The sequence below is a fragment of the Rhinolophus ferrumequinum genome, chromosome 22 (assembly GCF_004115265.2).
Source record: "Rhinolophus ferrumequinum isolate MPI-CBG mRhiFer1 chromosome 22, mRhiFer1_v1.p, whole genome shotgun sequence".
NCBI lineage: Eukaryota > Metazoa > Chordata > Mammalia > Chiroptera > Rhinolophidae > Rhinolophus > Rhinolophus ferrumequinum.
The window spans coordinates 36,931,743-36,953,591 of NC_046305.1; the positions used below are offsets into that span (position 1 = coordinate 36,931,743).

At 35.0% G+C, this 21,849-nt stretch overlaps 1 protein-coding gene across 5 annotated transcripts in view; it reads right to left on the minus strand.

Annotated features, from left to right (window-relative positions):
- Window positions 1-1,580: 1,580 nt before the first annotated feature.
- The window catches only part of OLFM3 (olfactomedin 3), a 179,577-nt gene continuing 159,308 nt past the window's right edge, over window positions 1,581-21,849 (minus strand). For all 5 annotated transcript variants that reach the window (XM_033093782.1, XM_033093777.1, XM_033093776.1 and 2 more), the window contains 2 exons: window positions 7,802-7,908; window positions 1,581-6,689 (listed from right to left, as the gene is read on the minus strand). In XM_033093782.1, the coding sequence (XP_032949673.1) occupies window positions 6,012-6,689; window positions 7,802-7,908 (785 nt within the window). In that variant the 3' untranslated portion in view covers window positions 1,581-6,011. The remainder of the gene's footprint in view (window positions 6,690-7,801; window positions 7,909-21,849) is intronic.

Here is a 21,849-nt window from a genome sequence, read left to right on the forward strand (position 1 = left end):
AGTTTCTAATGGAGTTTAACAAAGACACTGGAGAGAGAACGAAAATACTTAGTTTTATTATTTGTGATTTACATTGGAGTGGAAGCTAGTGGATATCTTCTCAAATCCTTGGGGAAAAAAACAAAATATCACTGACAAAAATGGCCTCAGTTCTCTCCTCAGCATGACTTTGTTTGTATAAATATGACTGGAGTTATATTTTGTAATAAAAATTTTATTTATTTTCTGTAGCTGTAGATTACATGCATATCAACTACAGTAGTTTCTAAACCAAGGCAAATGTTATAACCTTCCTTTTTACTGTTTATGTGTTGCCACGTTAGCTAATTTCAGAAGAGGAGTTTGCAGTTAAATTTGATGAAGCACACCGCATCTGCTCAATTCCAGTCCGACTCTATTGGTGCTGCCAAAGGCTGCTTTAGAATTATAACTGAATGTTCTCCGGATTCAAATAGATGTAGGACAGTCTTCCTAATAGAGACACTCGATCATTGAATATGTCACGAATGTGCCTCAAAGACCTGATCATCGAAAAATAATTGAATTTGGCCCTCTCCAAAAATAAATCCCTTTAGAGTTTTTATAGGGAATGACTTAATCTTGAGTTCTTCTAAAGAAAATAATTACTGATAGGACTAGGATGTTGATTTCTTTCCTCTGTGAAGCAAGCTGAAATTCTTGAGGATTGCAAGACATATTGCAGGTTTTCAGTGCTCATTATAGAGGTGTTGACTACATTTGGGATTAAATTAGATTGCATTGACATAGTGGTGATCTTTTGTGTCATGGCATTCTTTGAGAGTGTGATGAATGCTATAAATCCCCTACATGAAAGAATGTACGACCACCTGTACACACTAAATTTAGCATATGTTTTCAGGGTTCAGCCATCCCCAAAAGTGTACCCTTGAGCTCTTAGTTAAAAACAAAAACACACGCACAACAAACAAACAAAAAACTTCTGCAGTGGAGAAATATTAAGAACTATTTGATCCAAGCATTTATAGGAACAGGAAAGAAGAGCTCAAAATTTTATGTGGATCAGATAGTGATATTCCATTCCTTGACCGAATTTACCAGGGCAGGCTACTTCTTAGAGAGACTTCCCTTCATTATTCCCTCTTAACATCACTTCCTATCCCAACCTGCCCCTAGCAAATACTCAGTCACTCTTTATGACATAGATTTATTTCCTTCACATCAATTCGTACAATCAGAACTTATTTTTCATTAATATTTTCGTCACAGCCTGTTCTCACTAGCATATAGGCACATGAATTTTTTATTTATCTGTTGAGAGCTATACCCCTAGCATCAAGAAATTGGCACATAGTTTTGCTCAAGGATTATATTTTAAATAAATGAATAAAAATGTAGTATTATCTAATTGGAAAGGCCATAAACTACACATGGGTAACATATGTGAATTCATGTGAAGTCAAGAATGGTACAGATAAAGAGCTGGCTGGATATGTACTATCAACATTAGCAGTATGATAAATTTCTATAACATACTTAAATTTTAAATGGCTTTTTTTTAGTGAGCTAATTTCTTGTTCTATTTTCAAGACCCTTGTCACATAAAATACATGTTTTGGAAATTTCTGGTAACATGTAATATTTCCAAGTCTCAATTGGGGTAGGGAATGATATATTATGGTAATATTTTAGTGTTGTTTTTTTTTAATGGGTGCAAACTCCTCTGAGAAGACTATAGCTTTGATAGGGATGCACTTGATCATGAATTGCGTGCGTGTGTGTGTGTGTGTGTGTGTGTGTGTGTGTGGTTTACCAGCAAACTTCTTGCAACATTAAGATATTCCCGAGAATTCTTCCATATTCACCATATTGTTTCACATCTCTAATCAGGAATAATGTTTTAAGATAGTTATACTTTTGGAAAGTACTAGGTACTCTTGGCAATGTAAAACTTTATGTCCTTTTATATTATTCTCAAGTCATATTTAATAATAATTTATACTTGTCAAAGTTATTTGGCAATTGATAAACTGAGCTTCAAAGAGGATAACTATTCTGCCCACCAGTTTGACGTTTTGGAGACAAGGCAGACTCCAAACAAGATTAAAATTTCTCTAAGCCTGGGAATAGTTCAAAAGGGATTATATAACATAATTTTAGGATGTGAGTCAGAAAAATCAGCTTGGTAAAGTGTATTGGGGAGGATTTATTTTTGATTGATTAATCTGTGGAGCAGTTTTCTAATTTAAGGGATTGTCATCAGTTGAACTCACTATTTCATGGAAAAATAAAAGATTTTGGTGAAGTTGATTTTTCTTCCAACTTGAGTTCCTAGGACATAAAAGAGTGGGTATCTACTCTTTGAGATACCCTACAGGCAAAGTGTACTTCTATTTTTTTCGAGTACAAGTTCAGCAATTCAACAGAACATATTTTATTAATCTGTAGACCTTCTCTGAAGAGTCACTGATTATGACAAATTGTTAGCTAAGAGATTTATGCTGAGCTTACCTAATTTTAGAAACAGAAACCATTCCATGATCTTGATTTCAGTATGGATATAGCCTACTGAACTGAATGATAGTGCCTCTAAGCCTTTCTAGAAATGACTGTTTCTAGCTATGAGTAATGAGAGATTAAGGTTTTGTGTCATTCTGTAGCATCTGAATTTTAATTAATGCTCCCTGTGTGTAGTGCTAGGTAGACCACGTTATGGTTGCTCTCCTCATGGTCCACTTATCGTGTGATGATGGAGAAAGTGAAGTATGCTTTGTCTGTAGATACCCGTTCTTTTATGTCTCGGGAACTCAAGTTGTATGTGTAGTGAAGGCTGTAATCATACCTAGTTCGTAAGGTCAGCAAGATGCCATTTTACATTCTGTTTTCAAAAGCATTCATATTTCTAGAAGGCTTGGCTTTTAGAAACTCTGCAGTGTCTACATTTTTCATATTTGCTGTAATTTGAAGGGATACTTTTAATTTTGCTATCAATTGTATTCAAATTTAGCATTTGCAGAAAAAAATCTGGTAATCCTGAGAGCTAAGGAGACCAGATATTTTTTGTTTTGAAAATCTATTCCTTAAGTATAATAAAGTTAAAAGATTACTATATGTAAATCTTCATTTGTAAAGCTTACCTTAATGGAAAAATAACTGTTTTTGGGGGGTTTTTTTTAGTTGAACATCAATACAATTTTATATATGAGGTACATTTTAAAAATACACGTAATTCTTCTGTTTGAAAAAATTGTACTTGTAAGCTTGGTAGGGATTTTCAGACATATAGACCATTTTCTTATTAGTAAAAAGAGTCAATTTTCTAAAGATAACATTTCAGAGAGACTAGTATGGATTATAAATACGAAATGACTTTGAGTATGGTACTAGGAACCAGAGACTCTGAGTTTATGGTAAATCTTATCTAATCACTTGTGATGCTGCATATAGGCGTCTGTCATTATTTTCTCTTTTATGTCTGCATATCGGTAATGTACTGCAATATCATCAGTTTCCGACCTCATAGGTATAAGTATAGTAGCAAGTAATGGGTATTGTGATTCAAGTGCCACAAATACAAATTGCCAGGCAAACACAATCACACCATGATTATATTATTATTTGAATGACACAGAAGTGTGTTAATGATCAGGCTATTTCAGAAAATAACAGTTACACATTTCACTTGAGATTAGAACTTTCTGAGCTTGGAATTCTTTACTGAGGACATTATGTGGATGCTTTAAAAATACTCATTTCCCTCATAAAATTTATTTGAGATTAAAATAAAAAACAGTGATTAGAGTAAGTTCTTATTTATTTCAGGCACAAAACTGATAATAATTTATTAAGAAAAATGCTTTTAAACTGTAAATGTTTAATGCAAATCACATTTTTAAACTCATGTTACCCCACTTCTAGTGACAGTAATAAAATCTGTGCTTGCTCTAGCAGCACACACACTATAAATTGGAGATGGTGATGAAAATTCACACAGAAAACAATAAAGTGCTTTACAAGCTGCACATCTCACAAAAAAAGCTGTGATAGTCCAGGTTTTGAATATACATGATACCATATTACATCATTTTTTAAAAACAAGTAATGAAGACCCAGTTATTCATCGGAGGCCATCTACTTAAAAATGCATTCATTTCTGAAGTTGACTTTCTTTCTCCAAAGAAACTCAATATACAAACTCTTGATATTGGCTGATTATTTTTGTGATGTGTGTACAATGACAAGTAACCCCCCTAAATTTTCTAATTCTCCAAAGCAGAGGAGAACTTATATAAATATTTTCAAAGACAAGACAACATTGCAAAAGAACCCTGTAGGCAAAAGAAAACAAATATTTGTTAAGCTTCAACAATTCCAAGACTGGGTTATTTAATCCTACAATTTTGACAGTGAGCTATTTGAGAATGAAGTTTTTTTTTACCTGGGACAATTGAAATGAATTACTCTTAAGTATTAATATTTCTTTACACAATGCTTTATCTGAATTGTTATATCCTTGCTTTACAAAGGAAATTACAGTATTATGTACGTGTGAAACTAAACATTTACAACTTAAGTTATATATTGTTTATTATAGAATATATTTTTTAAATTATAAAACCAACCAATACTAGTTTCCTTAAAACTGCCTTAGGTAAGTATTTTTAATATATGGAAAGTATATCCAAACTTTATATGTGTTTGATATATATTGAGTATATGTTTTTGGAGTTACTAACAAAATATTATTAAAGCTTTCTTTTTTGGTTACAGTGTTTCTGTACACACAGCGAATCAGGGTAGCAGGGGGTTGCGGTCCCATCATGTTTTCTGGATTGGTTATTTGCACATTTAAACCACGCAGACAACTCCCAAGTCTTCCCATCATTTCCTGTTTCATACATCTTGCCAATAACTCTCCAGAGTTTATAATGTGAATCTAGATGATATTAAAGAAATTTTCTTTTTAAGAGTTTTTATATGTGCTTCATGTACTTTGAGAGTCCTGACACAAAGAATTACATTATTGCAAGTTTGTGTTCAAAATATAAGTTAAAACACTAATATATTTAATTATGAACAACAACATTTGGTTGTATAATAAATGAGTATAGTCAACTCAAATCCAATTTTTGTGACTCAGCTGCATCTTTGCAGGCCACGATAAGGGTTGCTTTCCGTGAAGTGAACAGAGTAACTTATCCATACTGAATCCATTTAGCATTCAGTGTTAGTGGTCCAGTGAACTTGGGGTAAAATAAAGACTCTATGTAGGGGATCTAGTTTCATTTTCTTTTTAGCTTATAGTACTATGTAAAGGGGTAAGTCGAGAAGATACTTCCTTCATGACCACACATGAAAATTGACCCATAATAATTACTGAGATTAAACTTCAGTGTATTTTATAAAAAATATTACTTACTTTCACAGAAGTGAAGAGGTACAATTGCACAATGGTGGTTACAATGCTAGAAATACATATTGCCAATAAAATGTTAGCAAGAGATTTAAAAATGACTGTACAGCACCGCATTGGAGAATTGTAGAACAGCAAAATGATTAACATTATTTTCCCATATACATAAAATCCTTAAATCTTTTTTAGAAATAAATTGGGGGAAGTACTTTTATTTTTTTTCGATTCCTACCAAAATGAATCCTGATGTGGAGCTAAAGACAGTAAAAAATGACAGTTAAAAAAAAAAAAAGGGAGACATTCATGCATTTAAGCTACCATTAGTCTCTGACTTTAATATAAGGCAGATCATTAATCTTTTGCACAACTATGACTTTAGCCACTTAAGTTCTTTTTAGTGCTTTTCATGACAAGGACATGATAGGCCTTGTAAATTTAGGAGTTAAGATGTATTTCCAACAGGTTAATTTAGACAGGCTCAGCTGTTTTTTGAAACACCAACTTTATAATAGAAAATGCTTTGGAGAAATGGTGAAAAGTTTTAATAAAGAAAAAAAGGGTCCTATAGAGTCTATCACAAATAACACTGTTTAGAGCAATGGAAACAAATTACGTTTACTTATGTATCATCCTCAGTCTTAATGATATGGAAAAGGGTGACATTGAACAGGACCTGGTGACCATTGTTCCAGGCATAAAGAGCTCTATCTCTGGCATTGTAGTCAAGCATGGATATGTGAAAGTATTGGTTATGAAAGGGAATGTCTATGTACTCATATGTGGAGGTTTTGGTGGAATAGGAATAATACACCTTGGCTCCAGTTAAGTGGGAGTTGGTGACATACAGTGTCCCACAGATCATGAAAGATTCCCCTGCACTTCTCTTGGGATAGCCGGTGTTCCAGCTCTTCATCACCTCCAAGGTGTCTTGGTTAAGTTGACTGATGACAATATTGCCTGCATTCTGGTTAGTTGCATACACAGCCCACAGCCCGATTTCATCAGCCATTAGGTCGATGTCAGAGAATCCACCCCATGTGTAGGGGTAAACGTTGTGGAAGCCAGCATACTCCAGGCTTCGTTGGGCAAGCACTCTCCCCATATCAAAGCTGTATTTGATGATTATGTTACTCTGATACTTGTTAAAATAGAGTGAGCCATTGTAGACAACATGATTAGTTCCTGCCCATTTAAAAGGGAGGTTGTATGTTCTTGATTCAGCCCCACTGACAAAGTCTGCAATTGATTTGTACTCACGGACAATTTTGTTGTTAGTATAACTGTCCATGTACCACACCTGTGAAGACGGAAAAAAAATAAATGAAGTAAGTAAATTCATACTTTTCTGAGAATTCCAAAATTAAGACAGTGAGAGTCAACACATATTAACGTCACGTTCTCAGGCTCTGGAAGCCACATTATCTTACCGCTGACCTGTGGGCACATGATAGTACTGCGGGCTTTTACAAAAATAGTGATGTGGTCTATGTGCAAAGGAAAAACAACTGAATTTACTGCCTTAAGGGTGGTTTGCTTTTGTGTCCTTTTTGTTTGTTTGTTTTGACCATTCAGTGCATACTACTGAATGAACCAAACATGTATCAGTACAAACACATCACTTTGTTTAGTTACCTGATAGATCAATGCTATCAATGATAACTGTGAAAATACCACCTTCTGCAAATTTATTTATTCTATAACTTGCTCTGAAAAATGTATAAATGTATGGTCTATTTTTACACATTCAACTCATTTCTCCTTGATGGATACTACAGGACCTTCTAGTAACACTTGTTCTTTGAATCAACTGATAGGTACAACTAACTTTTAATGCAACCATTTTACGAATCAACTACTAATCTTGTTTGGATGTAACCTTTGAGAATCTTAATGCATACTGAGTTTTGTAATAGAACATAAATTGAGCTATGGAAAGTTTCCAGTATATTTATTTACATAATTCAGGCATTGCCAATTTATGAAAATACCTCCCCCCTCAAAGTTTCAGTGCTTTTACCTTGAAAATTAGCCTTAGCCTCGAGAGATATTTTTGCTTGTTTAGTGAATTGATTAGCTCTTGAGGTTTTCACTTATTTAGTGTTTTTTTTTTTTTTTCACATTAAGGACCAGGTTTTAGAAGAAGTATATAGAGAAGTCTACATTTTTGTAATACCTTTTTCAAGTGTAAAATGATGAAAACCAATAAAAATTAGACTAAACTACATTGGTAATTATAGGAGATAACATTTTACTGAAATAAGTTTGCCATATGTCTGTAGCTATGTTAACATTATGGTGTTAATACTTTTCAAGTGGAAACTAATATCCATAAAAAAATGAACAGTTCAGTAGATAAAAAGTGTAAATAAAACATAATTCTAAGCGAAGGCATTTGTGGAAGAAACATACTCTGTTATTTTTTTCAGGTGCTAAAGGATCTGTCATCCAAGCACCAAATCGGGTTCCAGATGTCTTGACTGTCATTGGGCCTGTGATTTTCATCAATTTGCCACATGCTGAAATTAGAGAAACATAAACATGTTAGGTTAACATGGCCAATGATTCCAACACACCCTCATACCAAGAGCAAAGAAAGGGCTCCTAAAACAGAGTAAATTCATGGGATTCAGTTTGGGTACTGTGCCTTTAACTATAATTTGCTTTTTCAATTCTCTAAATCTAAAATATGGGTTTTAAAAATAGGAAATGATTTGTACAATCTGGAACGGAATACGTGAGGAAATCCATTATCATTATACAAATTCACCAGCAGTGTCTTTTAAGAAGTCAGAAAAATTAAACAAATTGTTCATGGACCTGTTTACCTGATCTCCAGCTCCTGCCCCCACCCCTCTCCTGCCCCCGTGTTTTGAGTGTTTGGACAACTTTTTCAAGTCAGAAAGAATTTTATAAGTAGACTCTCAGTTTGTATTGATGAATGAGAAGCTTCCATGAATGATATCGTTTTAGAATATAACAATAAAAATTCAATCACAGTCTACCTGAAAGAGGTAGAGTTTTAAAATATAAATGCCTTTTGTGGATAGCAGGACCTGATAGAACAGCCATGGAGGTGCAAGGGAAAAAGCCCCCAAAACTCAAGCCTTTGGACCTTGTACTCACATGCTGTGAAAGATATAGAGTATCAATCAATATAATATATATGATGAAAAATTAATGATTGTTAAAAAATTGTAATACTTTTATCAAATAAGATTTTAGGAAAGTCCTGGACTTCATAAATGTCAAAACCTAAACCAAATAGAAACCCAGGCATTTTGTGAGATTTTTAAACAGCAAAATTAAAAAGTGATTTATTATACCCATTGTGAAAGGCAATGTGAGTGCCTATAAATGTTGACTTTTGTTCTAAACAAAATAATATTCTTTCTTACCGATTTCTTACCCTTTTCCCCCTTTTCTGTTCCTTTTTCACTTAAATTTTTTTTTTTTGTCCTATTCCATGTTTTTTCCATCTTCCTTTGCCTATCCTTAGAATTGATAATTTTCTAGTTCCTATTGGTTCCTGTGTGTTTGGAGGGGGAAGAACAGATCCTCAAAGCAAATCAAGAACATAACTAACTCTACCATGGAGCTTGTTTTAGCTCATTTTTTTCTACATATGTTTCTCATTAGAATAATTTGTAACTGGCAGAATACTAAGTTGTGCAGTTCGGAAGATGATGAAATATATAATTATATTTTGTACTATCACTTCAGTGAATACTATAAATTTCAATGATAACTACAAAGTTTGTATATTTTCTGAATATAGAAGTGAAAGTCATATGATCTTTGATGATGACCAAACATAAATATTTCTAAATTCACAGATGGTATGTGCATGGAAATTCAAGTATATTGAAATAAATAAGAAGACAATCTGACCCATAAAAAACATCAAAAAACAAAAATTTTCCCTAGGCATGAATAATTAATTCAACAAAATGTGAAGAGCAATTTAGTCAGGTAAGATATGAAAAGTAACTCTGGCTTATGACGATGGACATGCTTTTATCTCATTTCTTTCCAAAGCTCTCATTAAAATGGTAGTAAAGAAGTAAAACATGGGGTAGGGGGGATAAAAAACCCAAAGCAAAGAAAATGATATGAGCCATTAGTGGAGAAGAAACTTTAACAGATTATGTCACAGAAATGGTGGTGTGAGGAGTACTTCTTGAAATCTCCCCTGGAAGTAACAACAAATTGAACAGCTATAAGTCAACAAAGGATAACTTATGTAACATACAATCACATCTGAGAGATCCACGCATCGAATCACCTGAAGGTGGACAAATCGGGTGAACAGGGGAGGAGGGAAGGGGGAAGTGCAGAAATGCTGGCTGCGGGTCATAGGATGCAGTCCACAGATCACTGCAGTCTCAGGAGAGGGAAGAATTCAGACTGTAGGCCACAATCCCTGTGGCCCACAGTCCTGCCTGTGGGATCAACATATAATACAGCTGAACCCAGTGTATGGGGCAGAGACCTTGCGTGAAAACTGTGGTTTTGCCCTTACAGCTAGGCAGAAAACAGAAAACAAAGACATGGAGCCTGGCCGACTCACCCCCACCCCCACCCTCCCGGAGCTCTCCTACCCCACCCTCCCAGTGTTAGAAGCAGGCTCCAGAAGAAATGGCAGCAGTGTCAGATTAAAGAACAGAATATCTACAGACCTGAGAATTGGAGTAACGTTTCCACAGCTACAGACGCACAGCACGTGATGAATTCCGGTGATAAGGGAAAGAGATATAGGGGCAAGACAGCTGTGGGCGGGTAGTCGCCATTGCTCAGAGCCATAAAAACACCAGCCTCCTTTCACGGCTCACCTTGCCCCCTTCCTGGATGGATCCCTGGGGTGCAACCAGAGCTGCTGAGACACACAGGTTCTGCATTGGGCTACAGTGGCAGCAGTGGGATTACAGAAGCTCAGAATTCTGTCACCATCCATATCCTCCCACAGAGGCAGTACCCTGAGACCCAGGCGACATGCTCACAGAGGAGAAGCCCACATTCTATCATGTGAGAAACTGGAACAGTGCAAGAGAAAATAAAATGCTACAGCATGGAAGAAAATAAAAGGCTGCAGTGGGAGAGAAAAATAAAAGATTCCAGCAACACCTACTGGAAAGCAAAAGAAATGCCTCTTACTATCAACCTGCTGCAGAACGCACTCCTGTAGAGATATAATGATTCTTTAATTGCCATGAATAACCAAAGTAACAAGGCAGCTCAGAAAGAAAATGAAAAGTCACCAGAAAATGAACTTCAAAACATGGAAATATGACTTAAATGACAGAGAATTCAAGATTGCTGTTCTGAAAAAAACTCAACGAGATGTAAGAAAACAGATAAGCAGTTTAATGAACTCAGAAACACAATCAAAGAAGAAAATTAGTATTTTAACAAAGAGATTGAAACTTTAAAAAAAGAACTACATAGAAATTCTGGAGATGAAGAACTCAACAAAAGAAATAAAGAATGAAATGGCCAGCTTAGGTAATAGAGCTGATCAGATGGAGGAAAGAATTAGTGATATTGAAGATAGAAATCTGGAAATGACACAGATGGAAGAAGAGAGGGACTTGAAAATTAAAAGAAATGAAAGAACTGTACAAGAACTTTCTGACTCCATTAGAAAGAGCAACATAAGAACAATGGGCGGAGAAGGAAAAGAGAAGGAGAAGGGAACAGACAGAAAATTCACACAGTCAATGAGAACTTCCCAAACTTGTGGAAAGAACTGGATCCTCAAATCCAAGAAGCAAACAGAACACCTCATTACCTCAATCCCGATAGGTCTTCTTCAAGACACGTTATATTGAAACTGTAAAAAATTAATAACAAAGAAAGAATTCTCAAGGCAGCTGGGGGGTGGGGGCAAGGGGAAGGGAAGCAGTAACTTATAGTGGAAAGTCCATTAGATTATCATCAAACTTTTCAGCAGAAACTCTACAAGCTAGGAGGGAGTGGAATCAAATACTCAAACTATTGAAAGAGAGAAATTATGAGGCAAGAATAATATATCCAGCAAAAATATCCTTTAGATATGAAGGACGAATAAAGACCTTTCTAGACACACAGAAGCTGAGGGAACTTTCTAACACACAACCTGCATTACAGGAAATATTGAAGGAGGCTATTAAACCTGACACAAAGAAAACAAAAGAATACAAAACCATGAGCAACATTACAAACAGACAGACAGAAGCAGGAAATGGCAACCTCTACACAAAATAGGGCACTATATACTTAAACAGCACAAATGGTAAAGAAGATAAAAACATTAAGGGAAAAAAGGGAAAAGAGAAGAAAAAGATAACTTGCTAGTGCAACTCAGAAATCAAATCACAACATAAGTAGGGATAACTTGTGACGACAAAACACAACGGGAGAGACTAAAGGTCTGAATCTGCAAAGGGAAATGGAGATACGCACAATGAAGAAAAGGACTACTATATATATGAAACTTTCTTTCACATAAATTTAATGCTAATAACTCAGAAATATCCAGAACTGAGATATATAACATAAAAAAGGAGAAACAGGGGAAAATATAGAATACTACACACTGAAATAACAGATAGCAGCAAAAAGGCAAAGGAACAATGGAGACACCGAGATACCACAAAACAAAAGAAAAAATGGATATAGAAAAGCCTCACATATCAATAACCACCCTAAATGTAAATCGACGGAACTCACCAATAAAAAGGCACAGAGTAAGAGATTGAATCAAAAAACAAAACCCAACCAGATGCTGCCTACAAGTGACGCATCTCAAATATAGAATCAAAGTGAAAGGGTGGAAATCGATACTCCAAGCAAATGATATTCAGAGAAAAGTGGGTGTAGCCATGCTGATGTCAGATGAAATAGACCTCCGGGTAAAAAAGGTAACAAGAGACAAAGATGGATATTTCATAATGATAAAGGGGACTATACAACAAGAAGACATAACAGTCATCAGTATTTATGCCCCCAACCAGGGAGCACCAAAATATACCAAGCAACTACTAATAGAACTAAAGGGAGAAATTGACCAAAAGACAATTATAGTAGGGGACCTAAATACATCATTGACAGCTATGGATTCATCATCCAAATGGAAAATAAGTAAGGAAATATCAGCCCTAAATGCCACATCAGATGAAATGGACATAACTGACATTTATAGAGCACTTCATCCTAGATCACCAGACTATACATTCTTTTCTAGTGTACATGGAACATTCTCAAGGATAGACCATATGATGGGACATAAAACCAACCTCAGCAAATAGCAAATTTAAGAAGATTGAAATTATACCAAACATATTCTCTGATCACAGGCTTTGAAATTGGAAATCACCTGCAAAAAGAAAGCAGGAAAAACCACAAATATGTGAAGATTAAACAATATGCTTTTAAAGAACGACTGGGTCAAAGAAGAAATAGGAGGAGAGATCAAAATATACATAGAAACAAATGAGAATGAAAATACATACTATCAAAATTACTGGGATACAGCAAAAGCAATAATCAGAGGGAAATTTGTATCATTACAGGCCTATCTCAAGAAAGAAGGAAAATCCCAGATAGACAATGTAAATACACCTTAAAGAACTAGAAAAAGAGGAAAAAATGAAACCCAAAGTCAGCAGAAGGAAGGAAATAATAAAAAACCAGAGCAGAACTAAAGGAAATAGAGAAGAAAAAGACAATAGAAAAAATTAATGCAACAAAGTGCTTGTTCTTTGAAAAGGTTAATAAAATCGACAACCCTTTGGCTTGACTCACTAAGACAAAAAGAGAAAAGACACAAATAAACAAAATCAGAAATGACAGAGGAGAAGTTACCAGGGATACCAAAGAAATACAAAAACATTTTTAAAAGAAATTGAAGACACAAAGAAATGGAAAAACATTCTGTGTTCATGGGTTGGAAGAATTAACATAGTTAAAATGGCCATATTACCCAAAGCAATATACAGGTTTAATGCAATCCCCATCAAAATCCCAATAGCGTTTTTTTTTTAAAGAAATAGAACAAAAACATCATCAGATTTGTATGGAATCACACAAGTCCCTGAATAGCCAAAGCAATCCTAATAAAAAAGAATAAGGCTGGAGGTATCACACTCCCTGATTGCAGTTTGTACTACAGATCAGTAATTAAAACAGCATGGTATTGGCAGAAAAACGTACACACAGACCAATAGAATAGAATTGAGAACCCAGAAATAAACCCGCATATATATGGACAGATAATTTTTGACAAACAAGTCAAAAATATACAATGGAGACACGGCAGCCTCTTCAATAAATGGTGCTGCAAAAATTGGAAAGCCACGTGCAAAACAATGAACCTAAACTGCTATCTGTCACCATATACCAAAATTAACTCAGCATGAATCAAAGACCTAAACATAAGACCTGAAACAATAAACTGTATAGAGTAAATCATAGGTATTAAACTTATGGACCTTCGGTTCAAAGAGGATTTTATGAATTTGACCTCAAAGGCAAGGGAAGTAATAGCTAAAATAAATGAATAGGACTATATCAAACTAAACATTTTCTGCACAGCAAAAGAAACCATCAACAAAACAAAGACACAACAACCAACCGGACGGGAGAAGGTATTTGCAAATAATAAGGGGCTAATATTGAAAATATATAAGAAACTCATACAACTCAATGACAAAAAGATGGGCAATCCAATTAAAAAATGGGCAGAGGACCTGAACAGACACTTCTCCCTTAAAGACAAACAAACAGCCAACAGATATATGAAAAAATGCTCAACTTCACTAGCTATTAGGGAAATGCAAATTAAAATCACAATGAGAAATCACCTCACACCTTTTAGAATGGCTATCATCAACAAGACAAATAATAACAAGTGTTGGAGAGGCCGTGGAGAAAAAGGAACGCTCATACACTGTTGGTGGGAATGCAGACTGGTGCAGCCGTTATGGAAGGCAGTGTGGAGGTTCCTCAAAAAATTAAGAATAGAATTACTATATGACCCAGCAATCCCTCTCCTGGATATCTACCCCAAAAATCTGAAAACATTTATTTGTAAAGATACGAGGTCTGACAATTAAGTTCGCGAATGCATCCTAGAAAAAGTGCTACATACCTCATTGCTGAATATCACTATGGTCACCTTCAAAGCATTCCCCTTGGTAAGCTATGCACGGACGCCAATGCCTAGTCCACCCTTCAAAGCAATTTTGGAACTCTTTTTCTGGAATGGCCATCAGAGCTGTCATCTTGTTATCCTTGATGTCCTGAATGTCATCAAAATGTCTTCCTTTCAATATTTCCTTTATCTTCGGGTAAAGAAAGAAGTCATTGGGGGCCAGATCAGGTGAGTACGGAGGGTGTTCCAATACAGTTATTTGTTTACTGCTAAAAACTCCCTCACAAACAGTGCCGTGTAAGCTGGTGCATTGTCTGATGCAAGAGCCATGAATTGTTGGCGAAAAGTTCAAGTTGTTTAACTTTTTCATGCAACCTTTTCAGTACTTCCAAATAGTAAACTTGGTTAACTGTTTGTCCAATTGATACAAATTCATAATAATCCCTCTGATGTCAAAAAAGGTTAGCAACATTGTTGCCACAAATTCATGAACTCAATTGTCAGACCTTGTACATGTACTCCGATGTTCATTGCAGCTTTATTTATGGTGGCTAAGACATGGAAACAACAAAGCGTCCTTCGGTAGATGACTGGATAAAGAAGATGTGGTATATATACACAATGGAATACTACTGTGCCATAAGAAAAGATGAAATACTGCCATGTGCGACAACATGGATAGATCTTGAGATTATTATACTAAGTGAAATAAGTCAGACAAAAAAAGTCAAGAACTGTGTGACTTCACTGATATGTGAGATATAAAACTGAAAGCAACAAAGGAATAAAACAAACAAATAAAAAACCGAAAACTCATAGACACAGACAACAGTTTAGTAGTTACCAGAGGGTAACAGGGGACGGGCAATGGTAGAAGAGGGTAAAGGGGGAGAAATATATGGTGACGGAAGGAGAACTGACTCAGGGTGGTGAGCACACAATGTGATATATAGATGATGTATTACAGATTTGTACACTTGAAACCTATGTAATTTCACTAACCATTGTCACCTCAATAAATTTAATTTAAAAAATTGACCTTTATTTGCATGTTAAAGAAATGTATAAATACCTTTATTCACCTGCTAAATAAATTTAGACTTTATCAGTCTAAGAAAAAAAAAGAAAAGAAAAAGAAACTTTAACGAATTCCCTGAAGGCAGAAGGTGAAGGAGAGTGGTAATTAAAGATATAGGATGAAATAAGATGCATCAGTATCTATGCAGAGGAGGCAGGAGCTACAGGAGGGGGCTGCTCTACCTTGAATAATTGACTCAGAAACATAGGTGTAAAAGATGTTGGGAGTGAGAGAAGGCTCTGAAAACAGGGTCACCACTGAGCGTATGCCCGAATAGCAGTTGATCCCATTTTCAATCACAGGTGCAGAACCACAGAAGCCAGGTTTAAAAAAAAAAGTCTAAAAAAAAAGTCTACAAAACTGTGTCAAGTACCTTAAAAGACATAGGATAACTAATGTAGGCGTTGGAGCTTTAGAACAAAGGCTTCTGCCTTGTGACATTAGTAGTCTCCTTCCGTCCTCACTATGGCATGAAGTGTCAAACCCTACGTACATATACAGAGTTTCCAAGCACAGTTATTGTTCAAATCTTCAAAAATGAATGGATAACGAAGGGTTAGCATATGTGTGTGTGTGTGTGTGTGTGTGTGTGTGTGTGTATTTAAAGCTTACAATAAGGATGACCAAGGTAAATATGTAGAAAAACCAGACCCCCCATAAAAGAGAGGTAACTTACATAGCAGAAGAGATCCTGGTATCTTTAGAAAGATTTGTATATTTGTAGACTGTATACTGTGAAAATAAACACAAAAGAGCTACTAGACATTATAAATCTGATTACATTTTAAAAAATCAGTAGCCTGGAAAACAAGAATCATCCCCAAAATTAAAACAAAAAGACAAAAATGAAAATAAGATGACAAATATGGATACATAGAGGATCAATCCAGAAGCCCCTATACCTGAAGAGCAAGTTTCTAAAGGGAGAGCTGAGAGAAAAAGAGTATAGAAAATTATCGAAGAAATTATTCAGGAATTTCCCCAGTTTCAAAACCTAAATATTTAGATTAAAAGGGCACACCATAATGAATGAAAAAAAAATTTACTCTTAAAAATTACTGTGAAATTTTAGAAGATTAAGAATAAAGAGAAGAAAATGGAATTTTTCAGAGAAAGAGTTTGAGCTGGTTACATGCAAATGAATAAGAATTAGATTTGCATTTGTCTTTTCATCATCATTACTGCAATGCAGTAATCAGTGCCTGATTAAATATAAATATTTAGGGATAAAAAATTAGAGAAATGTAGAATAAGGTTATTTTCTGACATGCAAACTTTCCAGAATTTACCTGCAATGCACGCTTTTGTAAGAAGTTACTTGAGGATACATTGTAGCAAAATAAGCAAGTAAACCAAGACAGGGGCAGACATTAGATCAGGACAGTGAGATCAGGACAGCAGTGACTCCTTGTCTCAGAACGACAGCTGTGCAGCAGTTCTTGAGAGCAGTTAGCCTGGAGTGAATAGACATCTCCAGGATGGAAGTCTCAGAAATAAGATTGATTGATCTATAAATATACTGTATGAGACCCTATAGGAAAGACTGGGTATGGTGCCGGCAATTATTGAAGTACATAAAAAGAGAATGAATTCAGTTGAACTTAAAACTCTAGTAATATCTTCCTTGGTATGGCACAGATGTTGTAACATTGGTCTTAAGAGAGGAAGGGAAAACATCAGTCCACCACTTAACTCCAAAGGAACAATGTAAGCAGTGTCATAATAATGTAAACTGTCATCTTTAACTGGTAGAGTCTGCCCATAAGCTAATTACAGAATACTTAACACATGTTTCATCTGCTCCGTGATTATATAAAAGACGAACTGTTTCCAACCATGATATCATACAATAGGTAAAGGTCACAGATGTGAGAGAATTAAAAATTGGGAGAAGAGATGAAAGAAAGATGTAAGTGTAACTAAGTTCATTTTTAAAAATATGGTGTGAAGATTTTCCCTACAGTCGATGAAAAAATAATAAAGATTTAAAACTGAGGCTTGAAGTTACAAAGTTGATAAGGGTTGAACTATGAATAGTCGTAAGCATATTATGAAGAGACAAGAAAGAAACTGGCTTTGGTTAAGTGACCTAAGTCCTCATTTTGTAAAGTCAGTGACTAGTGACCAAAACTGACTTAAAAAACAGTGTGAAAATGAGCAAATTACAGATAAGATTTAACCACCTAAAACCCTAAAATTAAATGAAATGTTTAAGTTCTGGAGAGCAGGGCTAGAGGAGGAGACAGTTGGTTTTTATTCTGAGTCCTTTTATTCTAAGCATATGATTTTCTAGCCATGTAGATACAATATTTATACTTTTAAAACTTAAAATAGCTGCAAAACCTTAATATCAGCCATTCAATTTAAAAAAGCCAAAATTACATTTATCTATTACCTATTGAAAAATCATTTCTAGGTGTTTAGATGCCAGGCTTCCTTGCAGGGCTAGGAAGTAGGTGAAAATTGAAGATGTAAATAGTCTCCAGAAATAGAAGCTGTGAATAGTCTGCATTTTAATTTGGTTTCAGTCTTGCAAGGACTAGATTGAAATTTTGTTCATGCAAGTTCCACCTCTAACTTACGGTTGATATGGCGATCTCTCTTTCTACCTTAAAAAAATTGAAATCCTTACAATGTATTATAACATCAGTTACTTCATATAGATGTTAAGAAAAGCTAATAGTTGATTACATTTGTTAGTATATCTGTAAGAGCTGTTCTAAAAGATATTATGCATGTGATTCAAGTAGAAGTGTTGTGCATCTTATTCCAAAGTAATAAGTGATTATGACCTTGGAAAAATATGTTCCTGTTGAAGACCCACTTTCCATAGAAGGAAAAACTAGTCTAAACTTTCTTGAAAAATATCCTTTAAAGATGAATGATCTTTCATCGTCATTTGAAAAAAAAAAGATACATGGAATCTCACAAGTCAATTTAAATTTGTTCTGGAGATAGATCAATATAATGTCCCAAATATGAGACATAAACATAATGAAATGTTTATCCTCACAAAACTTTATGCCCAGAGGAAATGGCCAAATGGAAACAATCAGTAAGAAATTATGGTGACCTCAGGTTGTTTTGATACTGAGAGTGAACAGAGATTTTGTAGTTGCAGAGTTTGACTTAACATTTTAGATGGTGAAAACTACAATTTAACCTCAAAGTGAAGGATTAAACATGCCTTTCAGCAAAATCAGCCCCTTTGTAGCCTCTGTTGCCTGAAGACTGAAGCCTAGTTTAGAGAAAGCGAGAAGACACAGAGTTCATATTTTTCTCAGATGTTTGCACATTTCAGATGTTGATTTGTTTTCTGGGTTTAAATGATCTTCTGGACTCAGTTTATGTAGACATTAATAAGAATTAAGTTGGATGGATTAGTTAAACCCTGCTTAAAAACTATCTTTGAAACTAGGAATCATGCCATGAACCTTATGTAATCAACATTTCCAAAAACTAACAACACTTCAGTGGCTTGGGGTATCTTGACTTTGTGGTGTTTGGATCTAACTCAGCATTGTATCCATGTGGCAAAGGGCTGCTGCTGAGCCTTAGATTGTCGAGACCAGGAATCAAGACAGAAATTATACCAGGAGTTAAAGGCTTCTGACACTGAAACTAAAAATGACTTTGCTTTCTTCTTGTAGCAATGGGCATTTTCTCTGACACGTTAAAGGTAAAATCAATAGTTACTATTTAAATATAAAATAATGAATTTAACCATCAGTAACAATCATTGACTGAGAACTTATTATGTACCAGGACTCTGCTAGGTGCTGGGGTATATAAGGTGAAGAGGGAGACAAAAATAGGTCCATATGTTGTAGCTTCTCAAAATACCATTGCTTATGCTCATCCTTTCCATTTCTTTTCTTGTTTTTCTTCTTCGTTTTCTTTTTGAATCAACTGGCAAGGAATGTTAAGTAAGAAAGATACTTCAGACTAAATCTGTATAAGAAAAGGCTGTAGCATTGAGTGCACTGAATATCTGTTGCTATTAAATAAAAATTATAGAAATTCAGCTGTTAGTATTGTAATCTATAATAGCATCTCTTCCATTAAGATAGTCTCCTTAATAACTTGAAATTTATCTTAAGCCACATTTACCTCTACTTTTCTACAAAACATACCCACAAACTGTCAAACAGAAAAAAAACAAGCAAATTCAACTAATCTTCCATGTTTAGTATTCTATAAAAAAATGAATGTGAAGGCCTAAAAAGGATAAGTTTAATGCAGTTATGTTTCTTATTAGGTATTACTGATTTGGTCCTTCATATATATCTTAATAGTACTTACCTCTCTGTGAGAAGGATACTTATCTCTATAATCTAGTAAATCAATGTAATTTTGCAAACTTTAACTCTGTGAGAGTTCAGTGAATGGGCTTTTTAAGTTAGAAGGAAACCTTTCAAAATATGCATGTGAAACTATGTGTGCTCTTGTTCCAAATAAATCTATTTCATATCTAGTCTCTGGCCAAGAAGATTCTGTCATCATTTATGAACTCTGTGTTTTGCATTCTTTGGTTCTCCTACATGTATTTCTGTCTCCCTCATTTTCCTCTATGTCTGTCACCCATCAGCTACTATCTCCTGTCTGCCCAGTGACTCACAACGTGCAATGTCAACCTTTGTCTTCCTGTTACCACCCTGGATTTGACCTCAGTCCACAACTTTTCATCCCAAAGTCATGTCCTTTGTGTAAGTAAATGTTTGTAGTATTAATCTAAGAAGCACACTTGAAGTGAATAATTAGTAATTCAAAATATTAACAATTTAAAAATAATATCTATATCCTAAATAAGTTCCTGTGTTTCTTAATCTGAAATAGTATATTGAGAATTTTGAACTACATGGCAATAAAATTGCTTGAAACCCAAAATGGATCTACGGTAATTATTTGTGGAAATGTCCTTTACTCTTCACTGAATGACTCACCGCTAAAGTGCTTTACATAAGATTCCTCCACGTTGGGTTATCATGGTGGGATCTATTGGCTAATCACCTCTTTTACTGTCTACCTTGTTTGTTGGGAGTAATTGATTCTTATTCCAGTCAATTCTACCTCAGAAAGCACACCCTCACATGTAAAAAGAGGGGCTTTTGTATGTTGTCTTCAGATAGGGATGTTCCATTCACTAATTCATCCAGCTAAAATGTAATGAGCATGTAGCACTGTTCTAGGTACTGGAATTACAGGTGAGCAAGACATGACACCTCTGTTTTGGAAGCTTGCATTTTGATGGAAAGAGAGAGGGAATAAACAAATATGCAAACAAAATAAATATGTCAGGTAGGAAAAAATTTAATGCAGATATTTAAATAGGGCAATTCGATAAAAAGTGAATAAGGAGCTGCTTTAGATTGGGTGAGTAGGGAAGACCGCTCAGAAAGGGCGATATTTAACCTGAGGTCCAACTGACAAAGAGTCAGCCATGGGCCCATACTGAAAGGAAGGACATTTAGGACAGAAAGGCAGCATTTTCACGTTGTTGGAGGCATGGGTTAAGGAGTCTGACTGCCTGGATTTGGATCCTGATTCTATCACTTACTCTTTGGCAGCCTTGAACAATATTTAACCTCTCAGAGTCTCATGGGTAACAACAGTAAGACTATCTATCTCACAGGGTTATTGGGAAAATTAAATACGAAATATATTCTAAGTGTTTAGAATAGTGTTAGGTACACAGTTAAGGATTTAGCAAATGTTAGCTATTATTATTTTTCTTACAAAGGCCCTAAATCTGGATATGCTTGGTGAGTTAAGATAAATAAAAATGAAGAAAGACAGTGTGTCTAGAACACTCTTGGACAAGTAGAAGATGAGGTTGGAGATGTGAACAGGACAGGTAATGAAGCTTTGTAAAATCAGAGAGTATTTGGATTTTATTTTAGGTATGGTGGAAAGCTATTGTAGGATATTAATAAGATGGGAGGCAGGGACAGAGTGAGCTATATTTTTAAATGATCACTCTAGATACTATGTAGAAAATTAATTGTAGAGGAGATAGCGTGTAGCAAAGAGACCAGTTGAAAGGTTATCCTATTGGTACAGCTGAGAGATGATGGTAGCAGTGATGGAGATGGAGATAACTAGATGGATTTGGATTATGTTTCTTTTTGGATAACATTGATAGATTAGATGTTAGAATGGAAAATAGGAAGAGGAATTAAAGAAAATCTTAAATTAGAATCTCGGATATCCAGATTTTTGGCTTATTCAGCTGAACAGATTGTAGTATTATTT